The sequence below is a fragment of the Eurytemora carolleeae genome, unplaced genomic scaffold (assembly GCF_000591075.1).
Source record: "Eurytemora carolleeae unplaced genomic scaffold, Eaff_2.0 scaffold1319, whole genome shotgun sequence".
Taxonomy (NCBI): Eukaryota; Metazoa; Arthropoda; class Copepoda; order Calanoida; family Temoridae; genus Eurytemora; species Eurytemora carolleeae.
The window spans coordinates 29,533-57,207 of record NW_019397274.1 but is presented as its reverse complement, the minus strand read 5'-3'; the positions used below and the strand labels follow the sequence as shown (position 1 = coordinate 57,207).

The following is a 27,675-nucleotide window of genomic DNA, read 5'->3' as shown; positions in this document are numbered from 1 at the left end:
CTAAATATCGTCTTAATTTTCTATAGTTTTACCGGTCTCACTGCATAGGGTTGATAAAAACATATCAATTGTTTTAGATATTTTTCCGATATACTTGATTTCTGTATCCCCAACATTTTAACTTTTTTAGTTAGGTGTCTAAACTTTTTCAAAAAGGATTGACCTTGATCTCCCACCACCAACACCCCTACCAACCAATATTTAGCCAAAATAGCCCAGCTGTGATAGGGTTTAACATTTAAACCTTTTTAACATGATGGAGCAAACCATTGATATTCTAAATAATGCCACCAACATTAGGTTACAAATTTATATGTATTAAAGATACAGAGACTATAGAGTCGAGTAATTAGTTCCTTTGAATCTTATGATCTTCATTGTGAACTGGTTCTCCCAGATGATCTTTATTATGTTCTGATTCTCCCAGATGATCTTCATTATGATTTGGTTCTCCCAGATGATCTTCATTGTGAACTGGTTATCCCAGATGATTTTTCTTGTGAACTGGTTCTCCCAGATGATCTTCATTGTGAAATGGTTCTCCCAGATGATCTTTATTATGATCTGATTCTCCCAGATGATCTTTATTATGATCTGGGTTTCCCAGATGATCTTCATTATGATCTGTTTCTCCCAGATGATCTTTATTATGATCTGATTCTCCCAGTATATCAGATTTTACACATTGCTTTCTCTTAATATTTATATTTGCAATCTGTTACTAGCCAATAAAAGCTTTTACATTGGTAATAAATAGAATAAGGTAGAGGGATGGTTAATATATTTTCTAGGGTAAATGTATCGTTCATTATATTAGAATAAAAACCCAAATTATGATAAAGGAATTTAGGAAATAAGGCTTTGTCATAAACTCTGTTTTCAAATTCCTATATCTTAGCAAATAATGGCGTAGACCCCAGATATTTCAAACTATGAATTCTGTTAGATAAAATATCTAGAAATATCTAAAGTTTACACAATCAGGTTGTAAAGTTAAAGGGATGACAAAATTTGAGTTTGTGGCAAAGACTCAAATCCTTTGAAGTCGGAATTGTCCGGATTAAGTTAATTCCTTTGGCATATATATCTAAAAATAAGTCCTTTCCGGAGCCAGCCAAAGAATCTGCTTTTGACAAATTAAAGGCAACAATAATAAGGGTCGGCTATTTTTTACGAATCGTAATTATCTAAAAGTTTCAAGCTGTCTCATAGAAATCTATGAGAATTTTGCCAATAACTTCTTCAACACTATAAATATATTGAGTTCTAAAGGTACCAACTGAAAAAGTATGGAGCTAGGAAGATAATAATGTCAACACCAAGGCGCTGCGACACTTTTAAAGGGAGTGACCGGCTATGTAAGGTAGTTGAACTGGGTGTTGTGGAAAACTTCTTTCAGATTCCTTTGAGACATAATAAACTTTTTAAAGATCTGTAAATCCTGAGTTTGAGCGCAAATTCGACGTTCAAAACTCCTACATTGGGGATGGAAACGTTTTCAGACCCCCCCCCCCCTTTATGCGCACAATTGTGAATCAGATATGCTACTCTTGAATTGGACAGTAAATCGGAATTAATCCTATAAATTTTGTTAAAAATCAAGTTTGTTTAATAAACACAGTTAATTGAATTAAAACTATCTAAAAAATACAGAATATATATTTACAAGCTAAAAATAATGAACAAATAAAAACACAAAAATAAAAATAAATAATAAGAATATTTTAACCAAAAATCTTTACACTCTAAATGTTCAAAGATTGTTTAAACTAATTTATATAAAGGATATGTCGCTGATCTTATAAATTTCAAACTAAACTATGGATTCTGAAATATTCTGAAAACTCAAATCCTTTAAATAAAAAAAAGCATGAAAAGTAACCAAGGTATTGATTTATACATTGGTAAATAAAGGTAAAATATTTGTTTTAAAGGTGTCCCAATAAAATTACTTTCTTGAGATTTTGAGAAATATTTTTTATGATACATCATCTCAATCATATCAAATTAACCAAAAACTTCAAACAAAAATGCCCACAAGTCATCAATAAATGCCCTGAGTTTTGGTTTAACTAAAGACGATTATAAATTTAAACCTATTTCACAAGAGAAAAAAATATTCTGAAATTTTTATTAAAATTAAAAGCAGAAAAAAAATTTTAATTAATTTAAAATAATTAACAGGAACACTAAAGTTTAAACAAAAAATAGTACAAAACAGACTAAAGTAATTTTTCTGATACATTGATAGTGAAATCATACAGCAAATTACTTTGTATGATGATAAATCTGATGATTGGCAATGCAAACGTTACATTATCCTCTACATGCAAACCAGTAAGAGTAAGTTATCCAGTATTTCGCAGATGTTTTATATTTATGTCAACGGATTTATAAGACCCTAGTTTAAAACTGATCGGCTTCTTTTTCTAAACAATTGAATTAGAAAATTATTTGATCGTTCATCTTTAGAACTTTCGGTTGATTCTTTGGTTTGCGCAGATTTGATTATGTTTTTGGTAAAAATTGGTGTGTTTTTCAGTTCTTTGGCTTCTGTAGGAATTGGTTTCATTAGCAACGATGGACGCCGTCGCTTGAAAATATCTTTTCGAGTTGGTTTGATTTCAGTAACAAGCTCTTTTTTTTCAGGAGTTTCCACTAGTTTGGGTTCACTAGCTTTCTCTTGTTTGGTCTCAGTTTGGGCTTCTTTTAAATTCTTTGAGGGTGCAACCTGAAAATTAAGAATGGAATTTTAAGTCTTTGCCACAAACTCTATAATCTCTATTATCAATATCTTTGCAACCCGGTGTTATAAACCTTAGGTATTTCAAACTAGGAATTTAGTTAGATTAAATAGGGATTAGTAAATTTGAGTCGATTGAAACAAATCAATTCCTTTAGCAAATTAAATGCCAGGGAAAAGGAATTAAGTTCTTGCCACTAACATAAATTCTCTAATTCTTAAATCTTCACAACCTAATTGTATGAATCTTTGATATTTCAATACTTTTACTACTTACCTACCAAAATATATAGTTTGAAAAATGAAATGTCTAAGAAATCGGGTTGGAAGGATATATGGATTAGAAATTTAACTCCTTTAGAATTTAAATGGAATACACAAACCTTTCTAAAAAGTCTGCTCAGATGAAAGGAAGGTTTTTTGTCACCAGGTTTCGAACGTTTTTCAGTGAACTTACTCCAGGGGGATCCATATTTTTGTACTCGGCTCCGACCGAAAAATCCTGAAAAATGGAGGATACAGGGTGTTTCTTTAACATGGGAATGCAGTGACGCTTTTAAGATTTGAAAATGATTTTTAGTTAAGTGTGGGGTGCACCGTGCTTATAGGGTTCGGTAAAGAAAAAAAAATGCGACAATTTCGCAGAAAAAAATGCAAAATTTTTTCGAAACAAAACTGCAAAATTTCTAAAAAAATTCACAATTTTTTCTCGAAAGTACAGTGATACCCATAAAACTTTGGAAAATGAAGACGACTTTTAGCTTAAATAATGCCTTTAAATAGTCCAATGAGCATGGGACACAGAATCTTTTGATCGATCTAAAAAAATATGTTTTTTAAATATAAAAAGTTATTTCATACGTTGTACTAAATAAAAATCAACTTAATCAATTAAAGATTTGAAAACTAATGAATGAAAGAAGAAATGAATAGAGGAAGAGTACATTTAAAACAACATGAAAGAAGATGAATGAAAAGTTAATTAAAGATCTAAAATAAATATTATAATTGCTGCAAGGGAAAAAGCATATATATATATATATACATAGATTGATAAATATAAAGGGGAGTTGGTCTGCTTTTTTATATTCATTTTTTATTTTTACCTTTATCTATCAAAACAAATGTTCAGGGGCGAGCAATGAAAATTTTGTAAAATGTGATTAATAATGCTATATCTGATGTAAGACTGACGTGAAACTGATATAAGACTGATGTAAGACTGACGTGAAACTGATGTAAGACTGATGTAAGACTGGCGTGAAACTGATGTAAGACTGATGTAAGACTGGCGTGAAACTGATGTAAGACTAATGTAAGACTGACGTAAAACTGATGTAAGACTGTTGTAAGACTGATGTAAGTTGTAAGTATGTGTTGGGCTTGTTTGTATCTAAAAGTTAGAAATACTCTTAATAATCTTGTAAAATAGATTAATCATAAAGCTGTTTAATTCTAAAATACATTTCGTGGTTTCATTGACGTCACTTCTGGTGTCATAAACATGATTAGTGTTGGAAAATGAACATTATCAGACGTAGACATTTTTCTCAGAAAGTCTTGAAGTAATTAATTTTTGTTCGTAGTAAAATTTGGATGTGTAACATTGAACCTGCTAAATAAAATGAGGTTTTTTAGGACCCTACTTAAGTATGTTCAAAAATACAAATCTGACACAAAAAACTAACCTTTGCTTTCAATAATTTTTAATGGCTGCTTTTTTTCTTCAATATTCAGGATTCCACTTTTTAATGTTTGGACAGGGTCAGTTTCTTCTTCAAGCTTAACTATCATTTGGAAATTCATTTTAGTCTCAGATCCTTCCAACTCAGATTCATCCATTTCACGTTCATCATTTGTTTCATGTTCATCGTTCAATTCAGGTTTATCATTCGTTTCATGTTTATCAATCATTTCAGATTCATTGTCCACTTCAGGTTCATCATTCATTTCAGGTTTATCGTTCATTTCAGATATATTATTCATTTCCGGTTTTTCATTCATTTCAGGCTCATTAATGATTTTAGATTCGACATCATTGGTTACAGGTCTCTTATTAAGCTCTGAAACTGAATTATCAAATTCAGGAGCTTCATTCAATTCAGAGAACTCATCTGCTTTTAACAAAGGTTGTTTTGTTGTAAGAGGAGAATGATCAACATCAGAAGAAAGTTGTTCAGGTTCTGAAATAGGTTGCTCTGCAGGCACAATAAGTTCCTTAGTATCTTTTTTTTGTTCTTCTGTATCCACTAAAGGTTGTTCTGTGGCTACAAGTTGTTGTAATGTATCAACTCTGGGGTGCTCTGTATCAACTACAGTGTCCTCTGTATACATTGTAGGTTGCTTTGTAGCCCCTAAAGGTTGCTCTGTATACAATATTGGTTGTTCTGTATCCACTATTAGTTGCTCCGTATCCACTATTGGTTGCTCTGTATCCACTATTGGTTGATCTGTATCCACTAATAGTTGCTCTGTATACACTAATGGTTGCTCTGTATCAACTAGAGGTTGCTCTGTATCCACAATAGATTGCTCCATATTTACTAATGGTTGCTCTGTATCCACTAATGGTTGATCTGTATCCACTATTGGTTGCTCTGTATCAACTATAGGTTGCTCTGTATCCACAATAGATTGCTCCATATCCACTAATGGTTGCTCTGTATCAACTATTGGTTGCTGTGTATCAACTATAGGTTGCTCTGTATCCAGTAATGGTTGCTCTGTATCAACTAGAGGTTGCTCTGTATCCACAATAGGTTGCTCCATATCCACAAATGGTTGCTCTGTATCCACTAATGGTTGATCTGTTTCCACTATTGGTTGCTCTGTATCAACTAGAGGTTGCTCTGTATCCACATAGAGTCTTAAGCATAGTTAATTATGTTAATGAATAGGTGCTTGTGTGTGAAGTTAATTATGGTAATGATTACTGAATAGGGTTAACTTATTACTGTATAAATGTTATGTTAACCTTTCAAGTTCGGTTTTTTTCTTTTTCAGCTGTTCCAGCATTTCCAGTTCCTTACTCAGAGGCTCTTCTTCAACATTGTCCTCCTCTTTATAATCATCTTCAGTATACTCATCTTCATATTCAGCATCATACTCATAGTTATCAACCTCTTGGACATCATTTTCAGACACATGGGCATCATTTTCAGACTCTTGGGCATCTTTTTCAGAGTCTTGGGCATCATTTGCATAATCTTCTTCACCCTTTTCAGCTTTGTAATCATTAGTTCCGGTGAGTAACTTATCTTTTGTAGTCTCATGATCATCATTTCCAGTCGCAGGTTCATCTTTTTCAGCCTCATAACCATCATTTCCAGGTACAAACTCATTGTCTTTAATCTCAGGGTAATCAGTGACATATTTATCCTCTTTAACGGCAGATAGTATTTTTTCAGTGTTTGAGTGGTTGATTATTTCAGTAGTAAAAGCTTGTTTTTCATTTTTAATGGATTTAGAGTTCAAGTTTTTAGATTTGCTTAAATCAGAATTTACTGTGTTAGGTTCACTCTGTTCTATGTTCAAAGCTTCCGGTAATACTTGTTCAGTGTTCCCAATTTGTTCAAAATTCAGAAGCACAGATTTATTTTGTTCAGTGTTCAAAGATTTAATAGAATTGAGGATTTCTTGTTCATGTTTCAAGGAATCTGGATCGGTTGGTTCAATGTTCATGAATTCAGCTTTTTGTGATTTAAAGTCCATGGCTTCAGAATTATGCTGTTCAGTTATAGATGATTCCGGAGCGTGGATAGGCTTGGATCCAGAATTCAACATTTCTACAGCGTTCTCACGTTGAAAGAATCGTTTTGGAGAATGCTTCCTATTGAACGTATCAAATATTATTTTACAAACAAAATTTTCATTAAAATCATAATTATTCTAACTTTTAAAAAAAAAATTTATTTTGATATTTGAAAGTTTCCTAGATTTTCTTGTTTTCTGTTTAAATCTGCCTGCCCTCCCTGGGCGAAATGTTGGTATCATGTTTTCCGACAATACCCTGAATATTTTAGATTTTAGAAAACTGTTATGAATTACGTAATTAAGAGGTAAGGGAAAAGTTGCTTATTACGGGGAATGTCTTCAAAATTTAGTGTGACCCTAATTCAAAAGTTACATGTTTTATTCAACCTGGTACCATTTACACTTTAAAAGAGTAATAATAAGAGATAAATTGATCTTTATCTCGAAGTTATACAATTTCTAACCGTTTCCTTACACGTTTCTGCTGCTTAAACCTGCACGATATTTTTACAAAAGGTCTTTGTTTAAAGTTTAATTTTTAGAAAGAATAACAAGATTGTTCTTTATATGGAGGATATTACATCTACAGTATATTCAACCCNATACTAGTTTATAAAATTCATTATTCTATTGTTTTAAATCAAGGACGTTTACTGAAGTTAAAATAAAAGACAATTGTACTAACCTCTAAGACTGGCTGGTCAAATGTTTGGTTCGAATATACAATCTGAATCTTGTTATCTAGGTTGTCCTTAAAACTGCTGGTTTTCTGGGCAGTCTGGGTGCTAAAGAGATCCTGAACCCCGGCACTCTTTTTTAAATTGTTTAGACGTTCCCTTAACGATTGGAGATTATTTTGAACCTGGGATCTTTGTGGTCTTAAGATTGGTTCAACTTCTCTGAATACTTCTGCTGTGGTTGATGTTTCTTGGTCTAGATCATATGTTGTTGTTGTTGTTAAAGTTTCAGATGTTGTTGAAACTGATTCTGATGAAAACTCATCAAGGATGGATAACATTACATTCATAACTGGATCAGTTGTTTGATCAATCATTGCTGTTGGTGAAGTTGTTGTTGTTGTAGTTGTTGTTGATGATGTTGTTGTTGGTGGTGGTGGTGGTGGTGCTGTTGTTGATGTTGGTGTTGATGATGTTGTTGTTGTTGTTGGTGGTGGTGGTGGTGCTGTTGTTGATATTGTTGGTGATGATGTTATTGTTGTTGGAGTCTCTTCTATTTCCGAGTTAAACCCCGAGATTGGAACTTTTACTTTCTTCTGTCGTCTTCTTTGGTGGTTTTGTAGGAAGGGTCGGGGAAATGAAATAGTTCCAGTTTTCCCTGTAAAATGAGGAGGGCTATTAGCAACTCCAACCTGAAAAATACTTTTATAGTACAATGGTGGCGAATCATATCAATATAATACCGACGAGTTTGTTGTCTAAGATTTGTTAGCTAGCAAGTTTTTTTTTAATTATAAGATTAAAGCTAATCAAACTGAAGCGTTTTTAATTGAAAGGTTCTCTTGACTTCAATGTTTATGTGTATCCATGCTGTTTAACAGATTTATATATATCAAAATTAATATAGAAAGTCGTCTTCATTCAACTGTACGTACATACTGCATAGTTTGTATATACAGTATACAGAAAGAATTTTAAAAACATCGTTTTTTAAACCTACTGAAAATGGAATGCGGCAGATACTTAGTTTTTTAATTGAGTAATTTCCTCATAGTGCATGGTGATTTATATATGTTTACAATTACTGCGATTTAGGTAGGATAGTGTTAAGCCCAATGAAAAAATGTTAAGACAACATTTGATAAATTCTTTCGATGTATCCAAAGTTATAGGTTAAGCTGTATATCTATACAAAATCGTTTATTGAAATGGTGATATAATATAGAGGATGATATATTGTATTTCTATACAGTATCCAGTGCAGAAATGCTTTATAAGAAAGAGTGGTCAGTGTGTGTATACCAATGGTGCTGAAACTTTATTATTTTACCATTACAGTCACCGACACTGTATTGTTAAATATGAATTTTTTTGAGATAACCCTTGAGTAATCTAGATGTAAAAAAGGCTAAAAAAATCAACCCCTTTTTTAAAAAAACTAATTTATTTTTCTTCAAAAATCCAAATCTTTTTTCTTCAAAAATCTAAATTTTTTTCCTTAAAAATCTAAATTTGAATTTTTTTATCATCATTAAAACCTTAAAATCTTGAATTTGAATAGGTTCTCCAATACTCAGTTTCCTGGCTAGCTCTTCTACTCTTTTCAACTGCATCTAAAATTAAGAAAAAAGATTTTTTTATTTTTCCCCACATCCTTTCCCCATTAAGAAATAAATAAAACAGTATAAAGTTGAACTCTATAAAGCAAAAATTAATGATCGTCGTTATTAACCTTTTTTTGACAAAATATTTTTGTCAACTATTTTTCTAAAGAGTTGTTTTCTCTGTAATCCTGAGAATAGTGTAAAGATATATTATATCTTGGATACTTTATCATATTACATGGATCAAGAAACTGTAAAATATATATATAATAGAACCAAATATATTAATATATTAAGTTAGATATATCTAAAGGTACATTATTTAATATAATATATATTGTTATAAATATTAAAAATTATCAAAATTTAAAATAGTATTTTTTGTGTTAAACATAGAAATTAAAGTTTTTGGAATTAGTATAATTCAAAAATATGAAGAGTGTAAGTAATCTCCGTTTGTCTGTTTTTTGTTTGATTGGATGTCTGATTTTAACTCATGAACCTCTTGACCGATTTGCTTCAATTTTAATTGGGAAACTCGATAGTACCTCGGTTATATAACTAATTTGTTTAACTTGTTTTAAAATTCTAAGTTGAGTTGACTTTTAAATCGAAAATTTTGTCTCCAGGCAAGATCTTGGTTCCAAAGCTATTTTTGTCTTCTAAAGATTGGTTATGATTTTTCCATCAGAGTTGAGATACGGGAGTGTGCAATACATGTCCATGGTCAAACTTTTTAAGGCCTGCTCACTACTACAACAATAACTTTAATGGTTGGGGTGCTTGGGAGGGTCTTAAAAAAGTTCAAAAAGTACGTCGGAAAAATGTTTATTTTTTATGTTGACAAAAATAAAAATAAAAATTATTTACTATTTACTTTTTAAGGCCTGCTCACTACTACAACAATAACTTTAATGGTTGGGGTGCTAGGGAGGGTTTTAAAAAAGTTCAAAAAGTACGTCGGAAAAATGTTTATTTTTTATGTTGACAAAAATAAAAATAAAAATTATTTACTATTTACTATTTTAGGTTTTTTTGGAACACCAACCAGCCGTTTGACCGCCCTCCATGCACTCCACCCTACCCAATGCATTAAAATAATTGCAAAGGAATTTTGCCACAAACTATGATTTTCTAATTCGTTTATCTTTGCAACCATATGTCGTAAACCTTAGATATTTCAAACTATGAATTCTGATAGATAAAGTAATTTAATTTCCTTTTTTCAAAACTATGAAGTTGAAAAAATGAAGCAGTTTGAGCCTTTTAGTATAAGCATCATGAGAAAAAAATCAAAAATATCTTCATTGCTTTAAATGTCTTGGCTTGACTTCTTTTTAAGATTTCTACCTTTCTCTCTGGGCAATATCCTTTCGTAATCCAGTGTGTGCAATGGAGCTAGGATATATTATGTTTTAGATAATTTATCAAACACCTCAGATCAAACTAGTTTTAAAAAATGAAAAGGAGAGATTCTGATGAAAGAGACTGTTGGCTATAATAAAATAATTTTTAAAAGGAATGCTTACTAAAATAACTTGTGTATTTCATTAATGGAGATAAAAAGTTATCAAACATGCAATTTTCCCAAAAAACCTTTAAAGTTGCAGTTCAGTAATATACAGGGTTATCCAAAAAACATTAGACTTTCATGACAACCTGAAACTCGTTTAAAATATAGCGACTTAAAGATAAATTTTGTTTTCTGTACTTCTGTACTTGTAATTCAAGTAAAATTTCAATAAAATTGAAAAATGCCCAATACACAACGGTTTATTATAAACCTTTGAAGAGGATGTTTTTGCTATGTTTTCTGAAGCTGAAAACCCACCTAAGAAAATAATCCACTTTAATTTTTTAAGGGTGCTGTTGTAAATCGTAGATGCCACTCAATAAATGGAGTCACTTAAAATGACGTTTACCGTACCTTTAATTGGTTTTATAAAAGTACCTGAAGTACCCCACCAGCTACCTCAGTGCTGGGCTCAACCTGCTCAGGTAGTTCAGGTAGTTCAGGTAGTTCAAAAGTTGATAAATCTTCATTTTCCTCCTCTGCACTGTTCTCCTGAAAATCACAAATTATAAATTATTTAAACTTTTTTATTTTGGCAAAACAGAATTTAATTGACTAAAACATTTTTAATGATTAATTAATTTTCTTTGTTAAAAAAATTGGTGAAATCATTTCATGAAATCTTGAGTTAAGAGTTTAACAACTTTAAAATGTTGTAAAAGCAAAGTTATTGAGAATACGAATTGAAATATGACATTTCAAGATTCTTTTGAAGTTAAAAAAAACGTGTGTTCCAACGTGATGGATTCCTGGTATAAATTCTGAAAAGGGCTCGGGATAGGGTTGCATATTTTACCGTAACTATCTAAATTCGGAAATGTTTACTTTAAAAAAATGCCTCAAAATAGCAAAATCTGTCATTGGAATTTCGTTTGTGTACGGAAAAGTTGAAACCCTGTTTGTAAAAGATGGAAAAAGACTGATGAGGGCATAAAAGTTGAAAATGGCAACAGGGTTTCAACACTGCTTTACAATCTGGCAACCTTTTATATAGAAAATAGAAAATAACATGAGGAGGTGGGGGGGAGGAGGAGTTGGGGGAGGGATATTTTGATAAAAATTCAGCATGACTTTTCATTCCAAAAACCAAAACTAAATAGATCTTTCATATCAGATTTTTATTTTTGGAAAGATTTTGTTTTGTTAAAAAAAAACATTTTAAGATTATTTAAGCCAAAAGTGTGATACTTTATTAAAAGATTTTTTAGGAATTTTAAAATTTAATAGATTGCTATTTCCATAATATGCAAAATTTAAACTTGAAAGAAAAAATTATTTTTAAAAAACATTTTTTTTATTAAAAATATTTTTCCAAGTGCTCATTATTAACCACATTTTTAAAAGATTTAATAATCTTTTGTAACACTAATATTTTTGACAAAATTTTTATCTTAATCTAAATGTTGAGAACCTTCAACCGTCAAGATACAAAGAAATGAAATTAAGTCTTTCTAATCTTCTTTTCTCTTTGCAACCTGCTCACATAGTATAAATATTCAATATTTCAAACTCTTATAATTTGATCTAACAGAGTTCATAATTAAAATATTCAAGGTCTAAAATTTATAAAATGTCTATGCACTTTGAATTAGACAGTTGGAGACAGTCAAGTTTATGAGACATTACTAATACGACTTTGTGACTTTGTAGCTAATATACAGTGGTAGGCAATTTTATCAATACAATGAAGACGACTTTTGATTTCAATTTTGATTTAGCATGGATACCAATAAACATTAAAGTCAAGAGAAGCTATCATTTAAAAAAGTTTCTCTTTGATTACTTGTAAACTTGTATTTCGAAAAAAGCTTGTTAACAATCAAAACTTAAATAAATAAGTCGTCCTCATTGTATTGATAGTATTGCCTACCACTGTAGCTTTTCACAAGAATGAGAAAAGTAAATTAATCCGCTTGTACATATTTAAAATTTAAATCATTTATGTACTTCATAATAGAATATAACATTATAGCACTATTGTTTGTTCAATAAAATATTTCTTTTAGTAAAAAAACTATTGTTTTTTTAAAGATTTGTTCGGAAAAATCGTTAGTTCATGAAAAAATGATCGTTTCTTGAATGAATATTCGAACGAACAATTTATAGAATGTTCATAAACGATCAAAATTTTTTGAACGATTTAAAAACGTTCGTTTTAGCTTTTTCCATTCATTTTTTATTTCTCTGAACGATCCATGTCGTTTCAAATTCTGATCGACACCATCGTTCACAACGAATTTTGTCAGTTCTCAGAAATATTGGTCGTTCACAAAAATGATGCCCATGTCTACTACTGTAAAGAAATTGACTTTGAAGTAATCATGAATGATAAAGTGAAAAAAAACCTTTGTTTAGAAAACTTAGAAATAATTCTAGAACAATGTACCAGGTCGACAATGAATGATTCAGGGTTTTAATTTAAACTTTTTGAATCGAAAACTTGATTCAGAAATAGTTCTGTAGAATATGATGATGAAAGGGAAGCAGATATCAAACACAGAAATTTGGAAATTCAAATCAGAACAATTAATTGAAAACATTTAAAGGGACTGAAGGCGTAGTTTCAATTTAAAAGAATGACATGTCAGATTCACAGTGGTACTCTTTAAAGCTTTGTATAAAAAAATTGAGTGTGTTCATTTCGGGTTTCTCTATAACGCTGACTAGCGAATTTCAGTCACAGAAACAATGGAGAAAATTATGACTACAGCTGATCCGATAAAGGTTCAAAGAACAACAAAGGGTGTCCCTTTTGAAGAAAAAATTTAACTTACCACGTTAAAATTCTGCACTGTCCTTGAAGGATTGGAAATATCAGTGACGACATCTATAATGTTCTTATTGTGTAATTCATCAACATCAACATCAGGTCCTTCAGAAGCTACATTATGATCAGGGCCTTCAGAAGCTAAATAGACATCAGTCCCTTTCGAAACAACATCAACATCAGTCCCTTCAGAAACTACATCAACATCAGTCCCTTCAGAAACTACATCAACATCAGTCTCTTCAGCAATTACACTAACATCAGCACCTTTAGAAGCTACATCAACATCAGCACCTTCAGAAGCTTCATCAACATCAGTACCTTTCGGGGAAATATCAACAACAGCAGTTTCTGTTTGAACATCATCATCCGAACTTGGTGTATCAAGTTCGGCTGGAAAGACTACAACAGCTTCTTCGGGAAGAACAGTTGCTTCTGTTGCTTCAGCTTTGTTGTTAAGAACATCTTGATAAGCTTTGGACTTAAGTTTCTGTCTTTCTAGCTTTCTAACTGTCTTTCCCTCAATTATAATGGGGATAGATATTTCGGAACCGTCATTAACTAGAACTGGTTTCTTTTTTATTTCGTTTATCATGATTTTTACAGGTTCACCTCGTTTCCTTTCCTTGTTTTCTTCTCCTGGTCTTACTCGAACCCTCTTCACGACCTTACGTCGGTTTAATCTCTCTTTAGCCTGTTCAACCTGAATCTTGAGATTATGCAGCTTCTGGTGAATCTGATTATCGTTGATGATTTGAATAGTGTCAGGACGAATTGTAGGTTCAACTGTATCCAGGGTATCCTGAAATACTGGTTCAACTGTATCTGGGATATCTACAACTACTGGTTCAACTGTATCTGGGGTATCTACAACTACTGGTTCAACTGAATCTGGGGAATCTACAACTACTGGTCCAACTAAATCAGTATAATCTTCAACAACATCCTGGGTATCCTCAACTACTAGTTTTGGATGTCTTGGATCCTGGTCAAAAGTGTCAAAACTAATTTCGGTTGATTGATTGGTTTGACTTAATTTGAGATAATCTGTGAAAAGTCCCCCCTCCTCGGGTCCCGTAGAATCAAAATCCAATATGTCAATTCCAGAGCTCAATGTTGGGCTAGCAAACTCCAGGGTGGGTTCAGAACTAATGTCTTCTCCGTTTGTCTGTATGGAGTTAGGTCTGTTATCGTGTTCCTGTGTATTCAGGTTTAATGGTTCTCCTCTAGTCTCCGGGTATCCTGGAGCACTGTTTTCCGTGTACCCCAGAGCAATGTCTCCTACCCCCAGGCTTGATGGATCTAGTTCTAACGACGATGGAAGACTATTCAAGATATTCTCAACTGGAATTTGATGAAATAGAGATTTTTCCCCGAGAATTCCAGGAATTTTCTCTAAAAGGTTGGGTGATTCCTGATCCTTCAGTGTAGGGAAAGGAACCGTATGGATGGGCTGATAATCATAAAACTCCGGATTTGGATTAATCTCATCTTCATAATAATCATTAGTATTGTAATCAGAGATTGGTTCTAGTTCTGGAACTAGATGATGAAGAGGGTTTAAGTTTTCATCACTTAGCAGAGAGTTTTCATACTCCTCCTCGTATAAACTATCCTGATCTCCCTGATCTTCCGATCCTTCATTTTCATCCATCAGGGCGGGTTCAAGAGCTAATCCTTCAGGGAGCAGAGAATCTTCGAATCCAGTTCCACTTCTTAGCTCCTCTTCAGAACTTGATTCGGATTCAAATTTGATCAGATCTTCGATTGTATTGAATCCATTCTGGGTGATTTCCTCTCTCAGTGGAAATTGATCCAGTAGTTCAAATTTAGCTCCAACATCCAAATCAAAGTTAGCTTTAGTATTAGGTATCCGATCTGAATTCAGTTCTCCAAAATTAGCTCCATTATACGATCCTAGATCTTGATGGAGAGCTCCTGTATTGACTCCAAGATCAAGTATTCCAATGTCGGCTCCATTATATGCTCCAGAATTTTGATTTAATAAGAAGTTCTGGAACCCTGTTCCCAAAAAGCCAGGAACGTTTACAAAAGGAACAGGTTGGAAATTAAAGTTATGTCCCTAAAAGACAAATAATTGAAATGTCATTTATATTTAAAACTGTATGAAAATGTAAGGTCATTCAATTAAAGAAACAATTTTTTAAAAATGATTTATTTCTCACTTAAAGGGAGTGTTCGCAAAAAATGAAAGGGGTTATAGGCCTACGTCGAAAAATATTCGACGGTGATTGTTATTAATCTTATTTCTATCTGTTGCGCATTTAAGGAAAAAATTGTTAAAAAACCAGACTGAAGAACGTAGTGTCCATATTAATTCATAAAGTTGCAATAATCTCCTTGGATTGTATAAAAATCAATTTAATTCCAAACAACTCTTTCAGATATTACGACCTATAATCATCGATTATTTTTCGACGCATTCGTATATTATTGAATTAAAGAAATAATAATTTCAAATCATTTATTTCTCACTTAAATCTGAGCAGAAGATTTATCAACTGTAAAAGTAGAAAAATAAAGGACTGTTCGTTTAAAGTGACTCACCACTTAGCATATTTAATCTAGACAAGGGTTGTTGTTAATCAGTTTTCAAACTCGGATATCTAATTTAATCTAGACAACCGGGTTGTTGTTAATCAGTTTTCAAACTCGGATATCTAATTTAATCTAGACAACCGGGTTGTTGTTAATCAGACACGCCTCTCAATAAATGGAGACTCACTTGCAAATACTCCTATAGTCCCGCCTTTAACAAACTCAAATAAGCTACAGGCTGCTTTTCAAAAGTATTTACATCTAATCGAAATTGTAGGGCTAAATGAAACAAATTGTCTTTTCTAGTGTAAGTTATTTCAAATTAAAAAGAGTTTTTAATATTTTTTCTTATTTTTGTATTGTATTAGATTTCAATAAGTTCCTGAATGTTGGTTAAATTGTAGGAAAATGTTGATGATCTATCTCCTTCACCGAGTTTATTGAAAACATACGCAAAGTTCAGAGGTTGCTCTGTCTCAGGGACTGCAGGGATTACAGGAGCACTAAATACATTTAGCTCTGGGTCTCTGGTTCTTAGCTCCTCGGAGACAGGTTGAGGTTCAAGGAGAGGAAACTTGATGGGTTGCAGGAGCTGCTGTGGTTGGCCAAATCTGGTGGGCGATGGGCGGCCAAATAGACTCTGAGCTGCTTGACCAAAAGGCGTTTGCATGGTTTGAAGAAATGGATTAAATCCCTGGCCGAATGTAGGCCGGCTGAAGGGATTTTGGACTGGTTGTAGAAAGGGATTAGGAAGGGATTGAATTGGTTCCTGGAAAAGTATTTTGTTTGCATTCGATCCAGACCCTCCGCCGAATGATAAAAACTGAGAACCCACCCCAGGCTGGGACAGAAGTTGCGGATTTACAAGAGGCTGAATTACCGGATTTCTAAAATGAATTTGAGAATTTCCAGATGGAGGGAGAGACTTTATCTCTGATGGGTTGATGATTGGATGAAGACTGATTGGTATTCCTGGTTTCCCGGTGGGTAAACCTTGATTTAGTTCCTCTAATTGATCCAGAAGATTTGAGGGAGAAGAAAACTGAAAATCTATATCAGATTGTTCTTTAGGGTTCCTATTTTGCTGGATTCCTGTAGATAGTATGGGGTCGGATTCAGTGTTTTCTGGTATTTCGGGAGAATCAGAGGATTGATCTTCTTCTTGATCAAGTGTGCTGTCAGGATCTTCATTAGATTCATCCTCATTGATCTCAAAAGGATCAATTACTTCAATTTCAAGTTCTTCCAATTCTGGTTCAATTAATTCAACGTTTGGTTCAGTTGGTTCTAAGTCTTGTACTTCTGATTCAGTTTCTGATTCTTCATGTGCAGATTCTGGTTTGTCCGTCATAAATTCAGAAATTTCTGATTTAAGTTCAGGGACCTCTGTTACAAATTCTGACTTTTCTGGTACAAATTCATCCTCTTCTTCTGAAAATGTTTCTTCCTGAACAAATTCTGCCTCTGAAGAAACAAATTCTGGCTCCGAAGATACAAATTCTGGCTCTGAAGATACAAATTCTGACTCTGCAGATACAAGTTCTGACTCCTTAGATTCGAATTCTGGCTCGGTTGACACAAATTCTGGTTCTACTGAAACAGATTCTGGTTCTACTGAAACAGATTCTGGTTCAAAGGTGGTGGAATCAAATTCAATGGTTTTAAGTTTATCTTTTTGTTTGTCTGGTTCTTGTGAAGGATTTTTGATAAGATCAGAAGACGGGGTTAGATTGCTGATATCTATGGTGTATTCTGCGTTCTGGGGACTCACATTGAATTCTGTATCTTGTAGTTTTACTTCTGTATCTTTTATCTGTACCCCTATATCCTGAAGGATTAGTCCTGTATCCTGTGTTTGTTGTGTGTATCCTGTATCCTGTGTCTGTATAGTATTGACTAGTTTACCCTTGAGATGTATAATTGTTGGTGCTAGATTCCCAGGGTTTGACAAGAATTCTCCAGATGGTTTAAACAACAGGGGTTCTTCAGATGGTTTAAACATGCCCAGAGAAACCAAGGGGGGAGATTCATTAGTTGATTCAGATTTAATCAGGGCTTCAAATTCCGCTGGTGATTCAGAAACCACAAAGGCGTCACGAACTGGAGAAGTGTTAAGCACATCATTAGCGATAGAAACCGCATTGATATCATGAACAATGTCAGTAGCATGGTAGATAGGAAGGTTATCCACTTCTGCAGAGTTGAAAAATTGAGAATTATGAACCACAGGAGAGTAATGAACCACCGGAGAGTTATGAACCACCGGAGAGTTATGAACCACCGGAGAGTTATGAACCTCCGGAGAGTTATGAACCACTGGAGAGTTATGAACCACCGGAGAGTTATGAACCACCGGAGAGTTATGAACCTCCGGAGAGTTATGAACCACCGGAGAGTTATGAACCACCGGAGAGTTATGAACCACCGGAGAGTTATGAATCACAGGAGAGTTATGAACCTCCGGAGAGTTATGAAAGAGTTATGAACCACCGGAGAGTTATGAATCACAGGAGAGTTATGAACCACCGGAGAGTTATGAATCACAGGAGAGTTATGAACCACCGGAGAGTTATGAACCACCGGAGAGTTATGAACCACCGGAGAGGTATGAACCACTGGAGAATTTTGAACCATCGGAAAGGTATGAACAACTGAAGAATGACCCACTGAGGTTGAAAATTTAGCTGTTGATTAACGAGATGAGGTGGAAGGGTTGGTAGATGATGAACCTGATCTGCTAGAGCTACATGATGCTCAGGTTTATGCTCAACATGAGGGGATTTGAACCTGGATTGAACATCTCCATAGTAGATCAAATATGCATGCTCGGCTGGATCATAGGAGTGTTTACTCTTATCTGCAGAGAAACCTTTAAAAACATTTATCTAATATATACTAATATAATTTACAGCCTTTTGACCAAAAATACCGACCTATGATTCCCTCAAGAGAGGGATGTTAAATTATACTAAAATTAACAGTGGTTTGTAAACAAATTTGCTCTTGGGAACCCTTGGTAAACTTATTTCCTTAATTTCCCTGTAAAGTAGTTGTAAATAATCAATTAGATTTTTAAATCAATTGAAGTGTAAGGATCAAGTAATTGAAAAAATGCGACTTTTCGACTAAAGTGTTGATTTCCGCTGGTCAAATGAAAATTGCACCTGAAAAACATTGTTTACAGACTCATTAAACTTAATAAGTAATTGATGTTCAAGCTACTTGTAAAACTATTGCGTTATAACAACAACAAGTACTCAGATGTATGGGGCACTTTTAAAAGAATTTTTTTCAATTAATGTTTGATAATTTATGAAAAGTTAAAAACTATGTAAGATATTTGATATTTGAATACTGTTGCGCAATAAAAATTGTACAATTGTTTGGAATTTACTAAAGAGAATCACGTAGTTTCCAGTCACCCGCCATTTATAAAGTGACATGTTAGATTCACCCCGATACCCTGTGAACTTCTGTCTGATTCAAGAATCTTCCTCTCTTGGAAAATTGATTATTTTAATAGTTGGAATTGTCTTTACCAGTAATTGGCGCATTATAAATAACAGAGACAATGAGCGAAATGGTTCGAATGAGTCTTTTTAAGTTTTCAAGTTGTCATTGTTAATTAGACAGAGGTTTAAAGGGTACCATAGTGAATCAGACATTCCACTCTTCAATTGTAATTATGTCAACATTCCCTTTAATCCCTTTAATCTCTTTAATCCTTTTAATCTCTTTAATCCTTTTAATTTCTTTAATCCCTTTAATCTCTTTAATCTCTTTAATCTCTTTAATCCCTTTAATCTCTTTAATCCCTTTAATTTCTTTAATCCCCTTAATCTCTTTAATCTCTTTAATCCCTTTAATCCCTTTAATCCCTTCAATCTCTTTAATCCCTTTAATCTTTTTAATCTAGTTAAAAAAGGTTCCTGTTGTGATGAACGAGGATTCTACGTCATTAACCGGGAACACAGGTGCAGCAGGAATATTCACGGCGTTGACATCTCTGGGGGTTCCACCAACCTAGAGAAAGGATAGAAAGGAATTGAGTCTTTGCCACAAACTCTGATTTTCTAATTCCTAAATCTTTGTAACCTGATGGTGTAAACCTTTGATACTTTAAACTAAGATTGATCTAACAGAATTAATAGTTTGAAATATCTAAGGTCTACGAAACATGGGATTGCAAAGAAAGGGATTAGAAAATCAGAGTTTTTTACAAAGACTCAATTCTTTTAAAGATAATTTTTTATCAATAAGTTAACGTTAAAAACAAATACCTCAGCAGCCATAGGCGATATATCTTCATGAGGCGTGTCTTGGAGATGAGGGGGTTGAGGAACGTTCGCATGAGGGGAATGGGAAGTGTCTTCATGAGGGGGATGAGACCGAGGAAAGTGCTCGGAAATCGCTTTGTGAGGTGATTGAACAGCTTCTTTAAGAGGTGGATTAGGAAGGTTTTCATGAGGGGCTTGATGCTGAGGTTCATGGTTTTGTTGAGGAATGTGCTCATGAGGACGTTGATGGTGCTCATGAGGGGCTTGATGCTGAGGTTCATGGTTTGGTTGAGGAATGAGCTCATAAGGAGGTTGATGGTGCTCATGAGGGGGTTGATGGTGCTCATGAGGAGGTTGATGTTGAAGTTGATGTGAAGCTTCATGAGGAGTTTGATGTACCGGCGCCACATCAATATGATGAACAAATGGTTTAAGTGATGGAAAACTGGAGATAAAACATTCATATATTTTCATTAATTTAATCATATGATAGACATATCAAACTTTAATCAATTTTCATTGATTGTGCCTCATAAAAGCATAACTTATCGGAGGTAGAATTTAAAGAATTTTAGCCGCGGCTTTAATTTGAGACGCGGCTCAAATAAGGTTGGTTCCACTTAAAATTGCATTCGTTGTTTCAAGTTTTAAGCCGGCGCTCAATTGAAACCGGTTTATGGCAGATTTGAGACGCGGCTCAAATTCATAAAATTCGGACTCGGTAAAAACTGATGTTGTGTATAGGCACAAACAAATGAAGTGAAGATAATGATTTTTTTCTATTTAAAAAAGTGTTTAATTCTGATAAATTATACATTAATTTTTAAAGCAGGAAATGTAAAATTAACTTTTGCAGAGAAACCAGCAATAACAGTTTTCAGAAACAAAAACATGGATATCACTTGCATTCTTGTTTAGGCAAAGTTTTAAAGGTACTGGTGTGACTCGAACACTCCACTCTATCTATGGAGGGTCACAGGAAAATAAGTGTCCAGCCTGTTTAAGGTTAACAAGGGAATTAGACAATTTTCGTCCCTTTTTTGACCTTTTTTTGGCAGTTTTGGCATTCTATAAATGAATGGTTTCAAAGAAACTCAGATGAAATCTTAATTATTAACATTTTTTTTTCTTCATGTAAAGGTTAGAAAAGACATTAAAAATAAAAATTAATATAAGCAGGATTGCTAAAGTAGTTGATTCTTTGCCACAAACTTGAATATTCCATTCCCTTTATCATTGCAACCTGGCGGTGTAAACGATTGATATTACAAACTTATAAAATTTGATCTAACAAAGTTTATAGTTTGAAATATCTAAGGTCTACAACATTGGGTTGCAAAGATAGAGGTATTAAAAAATCAGAAAACTCAATTCCTTTGTTAAAACTTTTCTGTATGATGATTTCCTTGGAGCTAAAATAGCATTTTCCGCTTCAAACATTTGTACAGGAGGATGGCTGGGTACATGGGGTTCATGGTGTACATGTAGTACATGGTGAACATGGGGTACATGATGACGACCATGAGGACGTGTTGCAGGGGGTGGAGGTGAAGGTCCATGATGAATTTCCGGCAGTGGTCTAGAGTATATTTATATCTTATATATTATATACAGGGTGTCCCAATAATCATGGAAATTAAATGACGACTTCTATATCGTTTTTGTTCCAAGCGGAATTATTTCTTAAATACAATTTTGTATTATCACGGTTAAAACATTTAACACCGAAAACTACTAACCTCGAGATTTCCAAAATGTGGTCTACCATTTTTTTCACCTTCAAAGTGGACGGAGATATTACGAAATTTGTCCAGATTCTAGTTAATTAAAAATTATCAAAACTGTTCAAATGTTTAATATCTCCGTCAATTTTAAATATATAAAAAAGGTAGACCACATTTTAAAAAGCGATGTAGACGTTTTATTTTTTTGATGCAATTTGTATCATTTTTTTCAATGGTCGGAAATCAAAGATGATATTCAAGTCGTCTCTCAATTCCCATGTTTATTGGGACACCCTGTAGTATGTAATATTGTAACAGAAATAGAAACCCAAGACAAGCTTTGTGTCCAAAACTAAAAAAGAAATGAAGAGTATATGAACAGGATGTCCAAATATAATTCTAGGAACCGATTATAAAAGGAGGAAAATTGGAGAACAAGATCTGTGACAGGGTGTTTCGTAGACGTTACAGAACCCTGTTCAATTGCGTTGACCATCATATATTTTATTATATACTTATTGTTAAAAATTAAGATCTGGAAAGATAATAAACGTTAAAAAAATGTATATATTATAATCGAGTGTTTTTAAAGTCGTCTTTTTGTAACTTGAGTAATAAAAATGTTTGCTTTCATAATTTTATTAGTGTTAACAATTTTTAAAAAAAAGAGACATGAATGAAATGAAGTGTTCTTAATGCCCTTGCATAATATGTTTGATGTTTTTGTGGATAAAATCAAAATAATATCCTGGTGAAACCCTTTTTTTGTGGTTTTGATAAATATTTTTAGAAAATTTTCAAATTTGAAAAAACAGTGTAAAACTATACTAAACAAAAGTTTACAAGGAAATTATTTGTACAAATTAACCTTTAAAACATCCACTGTAAGTATAACGAAAGATATGTTTGCAGACTAAGGAATTGAGTCTTTTCCACAAACTCTGATTTTCTTATTTCTATATCTTTGCAACCCAGTGTCGTGGACCTTAGATATTTCAAACTATGAACTGTTATAAATCAAATAATCTAAGATTGAAATATTTAAGATTTTCATAATCAGCTTGCAAAGATATAGGGATTAGAAAATATAAGTTTGTGGCAAAAACTCATATCCTTTGGACAAGGAAAAATTAAATTTTCTTAAAAGTATTTTATCATGTTTTTAAATGAAAGTTCGCGATTTTTTTTGCAAACTTCGCAGAGCGGAATTTTTTATTATTTACAACTACTTTACAGGGAAGTTAAAGAAATTTTGTCTTTTCCACAAACTCTGATTTTCTAATTTCTATATCTTTGCAAATGCAACCCAATGTCGTAGACCTTAGATATTTCAAACTATAAACTGTTATAAATCAAATAATCTAAGGTTGAAATATTAAAGATTTTCATAATCAGCTTGCAAATATATAGGGATTAGAAAATATAAGTTTGTGGCAAAAACTCAACTTCTTTGGACAATGAAAAATTAAATTTTCTTAAAAGTATTTTATCATTTTTTTAAATGAAAGTTCGCGATTTTTTTTTGCAAACTTCGCAGAGCGGAATTTTTTATTATTTACAACTACTTTACAGGGAAGTTAAAGAAATTTTACTTTACCAAGGATTCCCAAGACCAATTTTACCTTCAAAACATCCAGAGCGCAGCGAGGGGTGTTTTGTAGGATAAATTGGTCGAGGGGACCGTTAAGTAAAATCTTAAATTTTCCGAAAAATTAGTTGTAAACAATTTTATCGCGTTTTGAGATGAAAATTCGCGATTTTTTCACGAAAACTTCGCAGAACAGGAGGTTATTTCGTTTAATTGTCTCAAGGGACATCCCTCTGTTTGGGGAATCACAGGTCAGTAATGTTTGTAAAAAGGCGGTAAAATGTTTTAAAATATTCCGTCTGGATAATGATGCGTGGTGAAAAGCTGAAGAAAGGAGGCAAAGTTATATATTTAAATGATTGTTTTAGAAAATTAACGGAAAACTCCATTAACAGAATCTTGAAGTTGTTAAACAAAAGATAATTTGATTGACCAATCTTTTTACAATTTTTATAATTTGTTTTCCATAATTTTTATTAAATAAATTGGTACTTGGCATTGTTTATAATTTCAAATGTTCATCTTTTTACTCCTTTCTCCTTCCGCGAGTCCGCTTTGATAGCCCATTTAACTATTTAACTATTAAAGTACGAAATTCGTACTTAAAAACAAAGTACATGAATAATGTTTTTAAATCAAATAATTATAAATGTTTTCTAAACCTCCCGGTATGATAAATACTGTGCCTAAATCTTGACACAACAATATAGTTGCATAAATCTCACCCTCAAACTGGAAGATATAATAGCTTTATATATATATATATATATATATATATAAACATATGAAATATATTATACAGGGTTACCCAAAAAGTATGAGAAAAGTAAAAAATCTGTTTTTGCACAGAAAAAATAAGCGTACAATTTAATGAAACCATAAATATTAGAATAAAAACTAAATTAATTCCGTACAGTCGTCTCATCTTTGTGGCTACCCCTGTATATGTATTTATAGTAAATCTTCCGAAAATATTTGCATCATGATCCAAGAATAAATGTTGACAGTTTTGCATTTAAAGCTTTTCCAACCATGCAAGAAATAAAAAGATTAGAGAGAGATCAGGGTATCATGTAAATATACATTTTATTTATTTTTTTGTACTTTCCATGTCAGGGTCTTTTTGTTCATTATTTTGACTTTTTAATTGCGATTTATTTAAAGTATTAGACAGAATTCTGGTGAGTGATTGAAGTTTGCAACAAATGCATATTCGGTTCATCGGAGGGAAATTATATCCAACAGAGGGAATACACATTTTTTATTGAATGCTTTTATCTCCATCGAAGGGATTGTTGTTTACACTCAGCACACTGATTACTGCATCGGTGGATAGTAATTAACACTCAGGACACTAATTACTCCACCAGAGGGTTGGTATTTTACACTCAGGGCACTAATTACTCCGACGAAGGGATGGTAATAACACTCAGAACACTAAGTACTCCGACGGAGGAATGGTAATAACACTCAGAACACTAATTACTCAGTCGGAGGAATGGAAATTAACATTCAGTACACTAATTACTCCACCAGAGGGATGTTGATTAACACTCAGAGTAATTAGCATTGAAAAAAGTGTTCCCTCCGGTGGCCACCACTCCAGCGGAGGGAACCCAATTATGCTGCTGCATACTTCAATCTCTCAATTCTTGTTCACATATGACAGTTTATTCAGTTATTTTTTTCTTTAAAATAAAAAAAAATGATTACCTTCTTTGAAGCTGGGAAACACGAACTTTCTTTTTTTCATCCTCATGATCGCTTAAATGAGGATGAGAATGCGGATGAGGAGGAGAATGAGTAGGAGAAGGAGGAGTATGGTATGAAGGAGGGGAGTAAGGAGGAGAAGGATTATAAGAAACAGGAGAAGAAGGAGAATAGAAGGAGAACGGAAAAGCTTCAGTTATTAAAACATTAAATCATTTATTTTTAACTATTTTTTAAAAGAATGTTTATGTTTTAGAGCAAAAAAAAGATATTTAAAATTGCACCTTTTTCGGCTTTCTATATATTCATGGACTATTTAAAAATGATATTTAAAAATGTACCAATTGATTAATTGATCAATTGATTGTTTGATTGATAGATTAATTGATTAAAAGATTAATTGATTAATAGATTAATTGATTAATTGATTAATTGAAAAATTGATTATTTGATTCATTGATTAATTGATTAATTGATTAATAGTTTAATTGATAAATTGATTTATTGACTAACTGATTATTTGATTCATTGATTAATTGATTAAGAAATTAATTGATTAATTGATTAATTGATTAATTGATTAATTGATTAAATGTTTAATTGATTAAATGTTTAATTGATTAAATGAATAATTGATTAATTGATTTATTTATAAATTGATTAATGGTTTAGTTGATTAATTTATTAATTGATAAATTGATTAATTCATTAATTGATTTATTGACTAATTGATTATTTGATTCATTGATTAATTGATTAATTGATTTGTTGATTAATTGATTAATTGATTCATTGATTAATTGATTAATTGATTTGTTGATTAATTGATTAAATGTTTAATTGATTAAATGAATAATTAATTAATTGATTTATTTATAAATTGTTTAATTGGTTAATAGATTAATCGATTAATTAATAAATGGATGAATTTACCAATTAATTAATTGATTAATTTATTGATTGATTAGTTAATTAATTGATTAATTGATTAATTGAATAATTGGTTAATTGATTAATTGATTAATTGATTCATTGAATATTTGATTAATTGATTAATTTATTAATTTATTAGTTAGTTAGTTGATAAATTGTTTAATTATTTAATGATTAATTGATTAATTGATGAATTGATTAATTGATTAATGATATCCCTGAGGTTCGAAGGGGTAAACTATGTGACAGAGTGTGTGTCTCTCGATTGTAATAAGTACTGGGTGATCTAAAGATAGAAATTGAAATGAACTGATTACTTGTCGCAAACTCTAATTTTCTAATCTTTTAATCTTTGCACCCTGACATCATTGAAATGCCAAAAGTTCACGCAATTAGGCTGCAAGGATAGGGATTAGAAAATTAAAGATTGTGGAAAGTTTCTTTTTAACAGTTTTTATAATGTATTTTAAAACTTGTAAATATTGACAAAGACACTGATGTTAGTACATTAAAAGAAAGATATGGAACCATTTTTGAAAATATTTAAATCTATAAAACATTTATAAAACCTTTTTTAATAAATAAAATATGTACTACCTTCCGTAAGGAATATTTCCTACGTATCTCTTACGCCCCTAAAAAAGTAATATATTAAAAGTACTATCATTGTAAATTTAAAGGGACTATAAGCGTAATTTCAAGTGACCCTTCATATTAAGAGACCAGGTCAGATTTACAACCTTTTCCTTCAACCCTTTGACGTGTTATCGAGGATGTAAGTATCAATGAACATGAAAGTACTTAAAGCTCCTTTGTAATTAATTTTTCATCTCATATCGCAGACCACGGGCAGCCGTATTACATTTGAATTTCCGAGCCGGGTCAACCTTTACGGTCCCAGTTTGTACAGTATCGCCCGGACATTGGGTAAATTAAGCAGACACTCAATAGGACTAGCCAGTGCAACAAGGTTGACGCGGTCAGACTTTAGGTTGAATTTACTTTTACTAAAGGGTCAGAGGAGCGTGAGACCTTTGATGTTTTAACTTTATGAATTTTGTAGAACCATGTTCATTAGGCTGCAAAAATATAATTTGCATAAAGTACTACTAATAGTTTATAGTCAGCAACTGCATTCTTCATTAAAAAATAGATTTTACCTTTTTGTTAAGCTTTACATTTGGTCGCCTAATGTTGCCCTGATTTGCATGGCTTGTTTCCCTTGGTGGTCTAAACATAAACATTATATTACTTATCTAATTATTTTTCGTAATAATAATTTTTATCATTATCATCATTATAATATATTTTATTAATAGAATAAATTAACATAGAGCATAACAGAATGTAATAGACTAGAATAATTAAATAGAAGAGAAGAGAATAGAATAGAATAGAATAGAATAGACTTGAATATAATAGCATAGCACATAATAGAATGGAATAGAATGGAATAGAATAGAATAGAATAGAATAGAATATACTTGAATATAATAGCATAGAACATAATATAATGGAATATAATAGAATAGAACAGAAATAAAAATTGTCCTGCATTTATCATTTCCGAGATTTTGCGATCTAGGAATTCAGGATGTAAAAATTGTAAAAATACAGTGTGAATTATACAATTACTAGACTTAAAAATGAAATTTTTAAGTTTTGCTGATTTTTTAGTTTTCGTTCCGTTTCAGTAGATGTAATATAGCGCCGATATAAGGATTTATCTCTAATCTGTTGATGAGATAGATAGAAAATAGATGTTAC

General features: G+C 32.2%; 2 protein-coding genes and 1 long non-coding RNA gene across 3 annotated transcripts; all 3 read right to left on the bottom strand.

The window, feature by feature from the left end:
- Positions 1–2,010: 2,010 nt before the first annotated feature.
- Positions 2,011–18,143, bottom strand: LOC111713201 (uncharacterized). The gene is made up of 11 exons (XM_023488019.1): positions 16,059–18,143; positions 13,125–15,200; positions 10,729–10,842; positions 8,712–8,786; positions 7,182–7,865; positions 6,891–6,898; positions 6,675–6,752; positions 5,718–6,572; positions 4,432–5,609; positions 3,127–3,245; positions 2,011–2,731 (listed from the first exon to the last, which is right to left on the bottom strand). Exons 1-11 carry the CDS (start codon positions 17,676–17,678, stop codon positions 2,402–2,404), a joined length of 7,137 nt encoding a protein of 2,378 aa, XP_023343787.1. The 5' UTR covers positions 17,679–18,143; the 3' UTR covers positions 2,011–2,401.
- A 1,445-nt stretch (positions 18,144–19,588) lies between these two features.
- Positions 19,589–20,427, bottom strand: LOC111713200 (early nodulin-75). The gene is made up of 2 exons (XM_023488018.1): positions 19,957–20,427; positions 19,589–19,699 (listed from the first exon to the last, which is right to left on the bottom strand). The coding sequence occupies exons 1-2, from the start codon at positions 20,425–20,427 to the stop codon at positions 19,589–19,591; spliced, it is 582 nt and encodes a 193-aa protein (XP_023343786.1).
- Positions 20,428–26,112: 5,685 nt separating this feature from the next.
- Positions 26,113–27,149, bottom strand: LOC111713197 (uncharacterized). The gene is made up of 3 exons (XR_002767624.1): positions 27,069–27,149; positions 26,506–26,543; positions 26,113–26,194 (listed from the first exon to the last, which is right to left on the bottom strand). It is a non-coding gene; the product is annotated as an uncharacterized LOC111713197 (long non-coding RNA).
- Positions 27,150–27,675: the final 526 nt, after the last annotated feature.

What these genes read in the sequence shown, in the direction of transcription:
- LOC111713200 (XM_023488018.1), bottom strand. Translation starts at nt 20,427, where the DNA reads ATGAAAATATATGAATGTTTTATCTCCAGTTTTCCATCACTTAAACCA. An exon ending in TATCGCCTATGGCTGCTGAG is followed by an intron (nt 19,700 to 19,956) that starts GTATTTGTTTTT and finishes TCCTTTCTCTAG; the next exon opens with GTTGGTGGAACCCCCAGAGA.
- LOC111713201 (XM_023488019.1), bottom strand. Translation starts at nt 17,678, where the DNA reads ATGTTTAAACCATCTGAAGAACCCCTGTTGTTTAAACCATCTGGAGAA. An exon ending in ACAATTTAACCAACATTCAG is followed by an intron (nt 15,201 to 16,058) that starts GAACTTATTGAA and finishes TTTGTCTTTTAG; the next exon opens with GGACATAACTTTAATTTCCA. An exon ending in TAGCTGGTGGGGTACTTCAG is followed by an intron (nt 8,787 to 10,728) that starts GTACTTTTATAA and finishes TCTTAATTTTAG; the next exon opens with ATGCAGTTGAAAAGAGTAGA.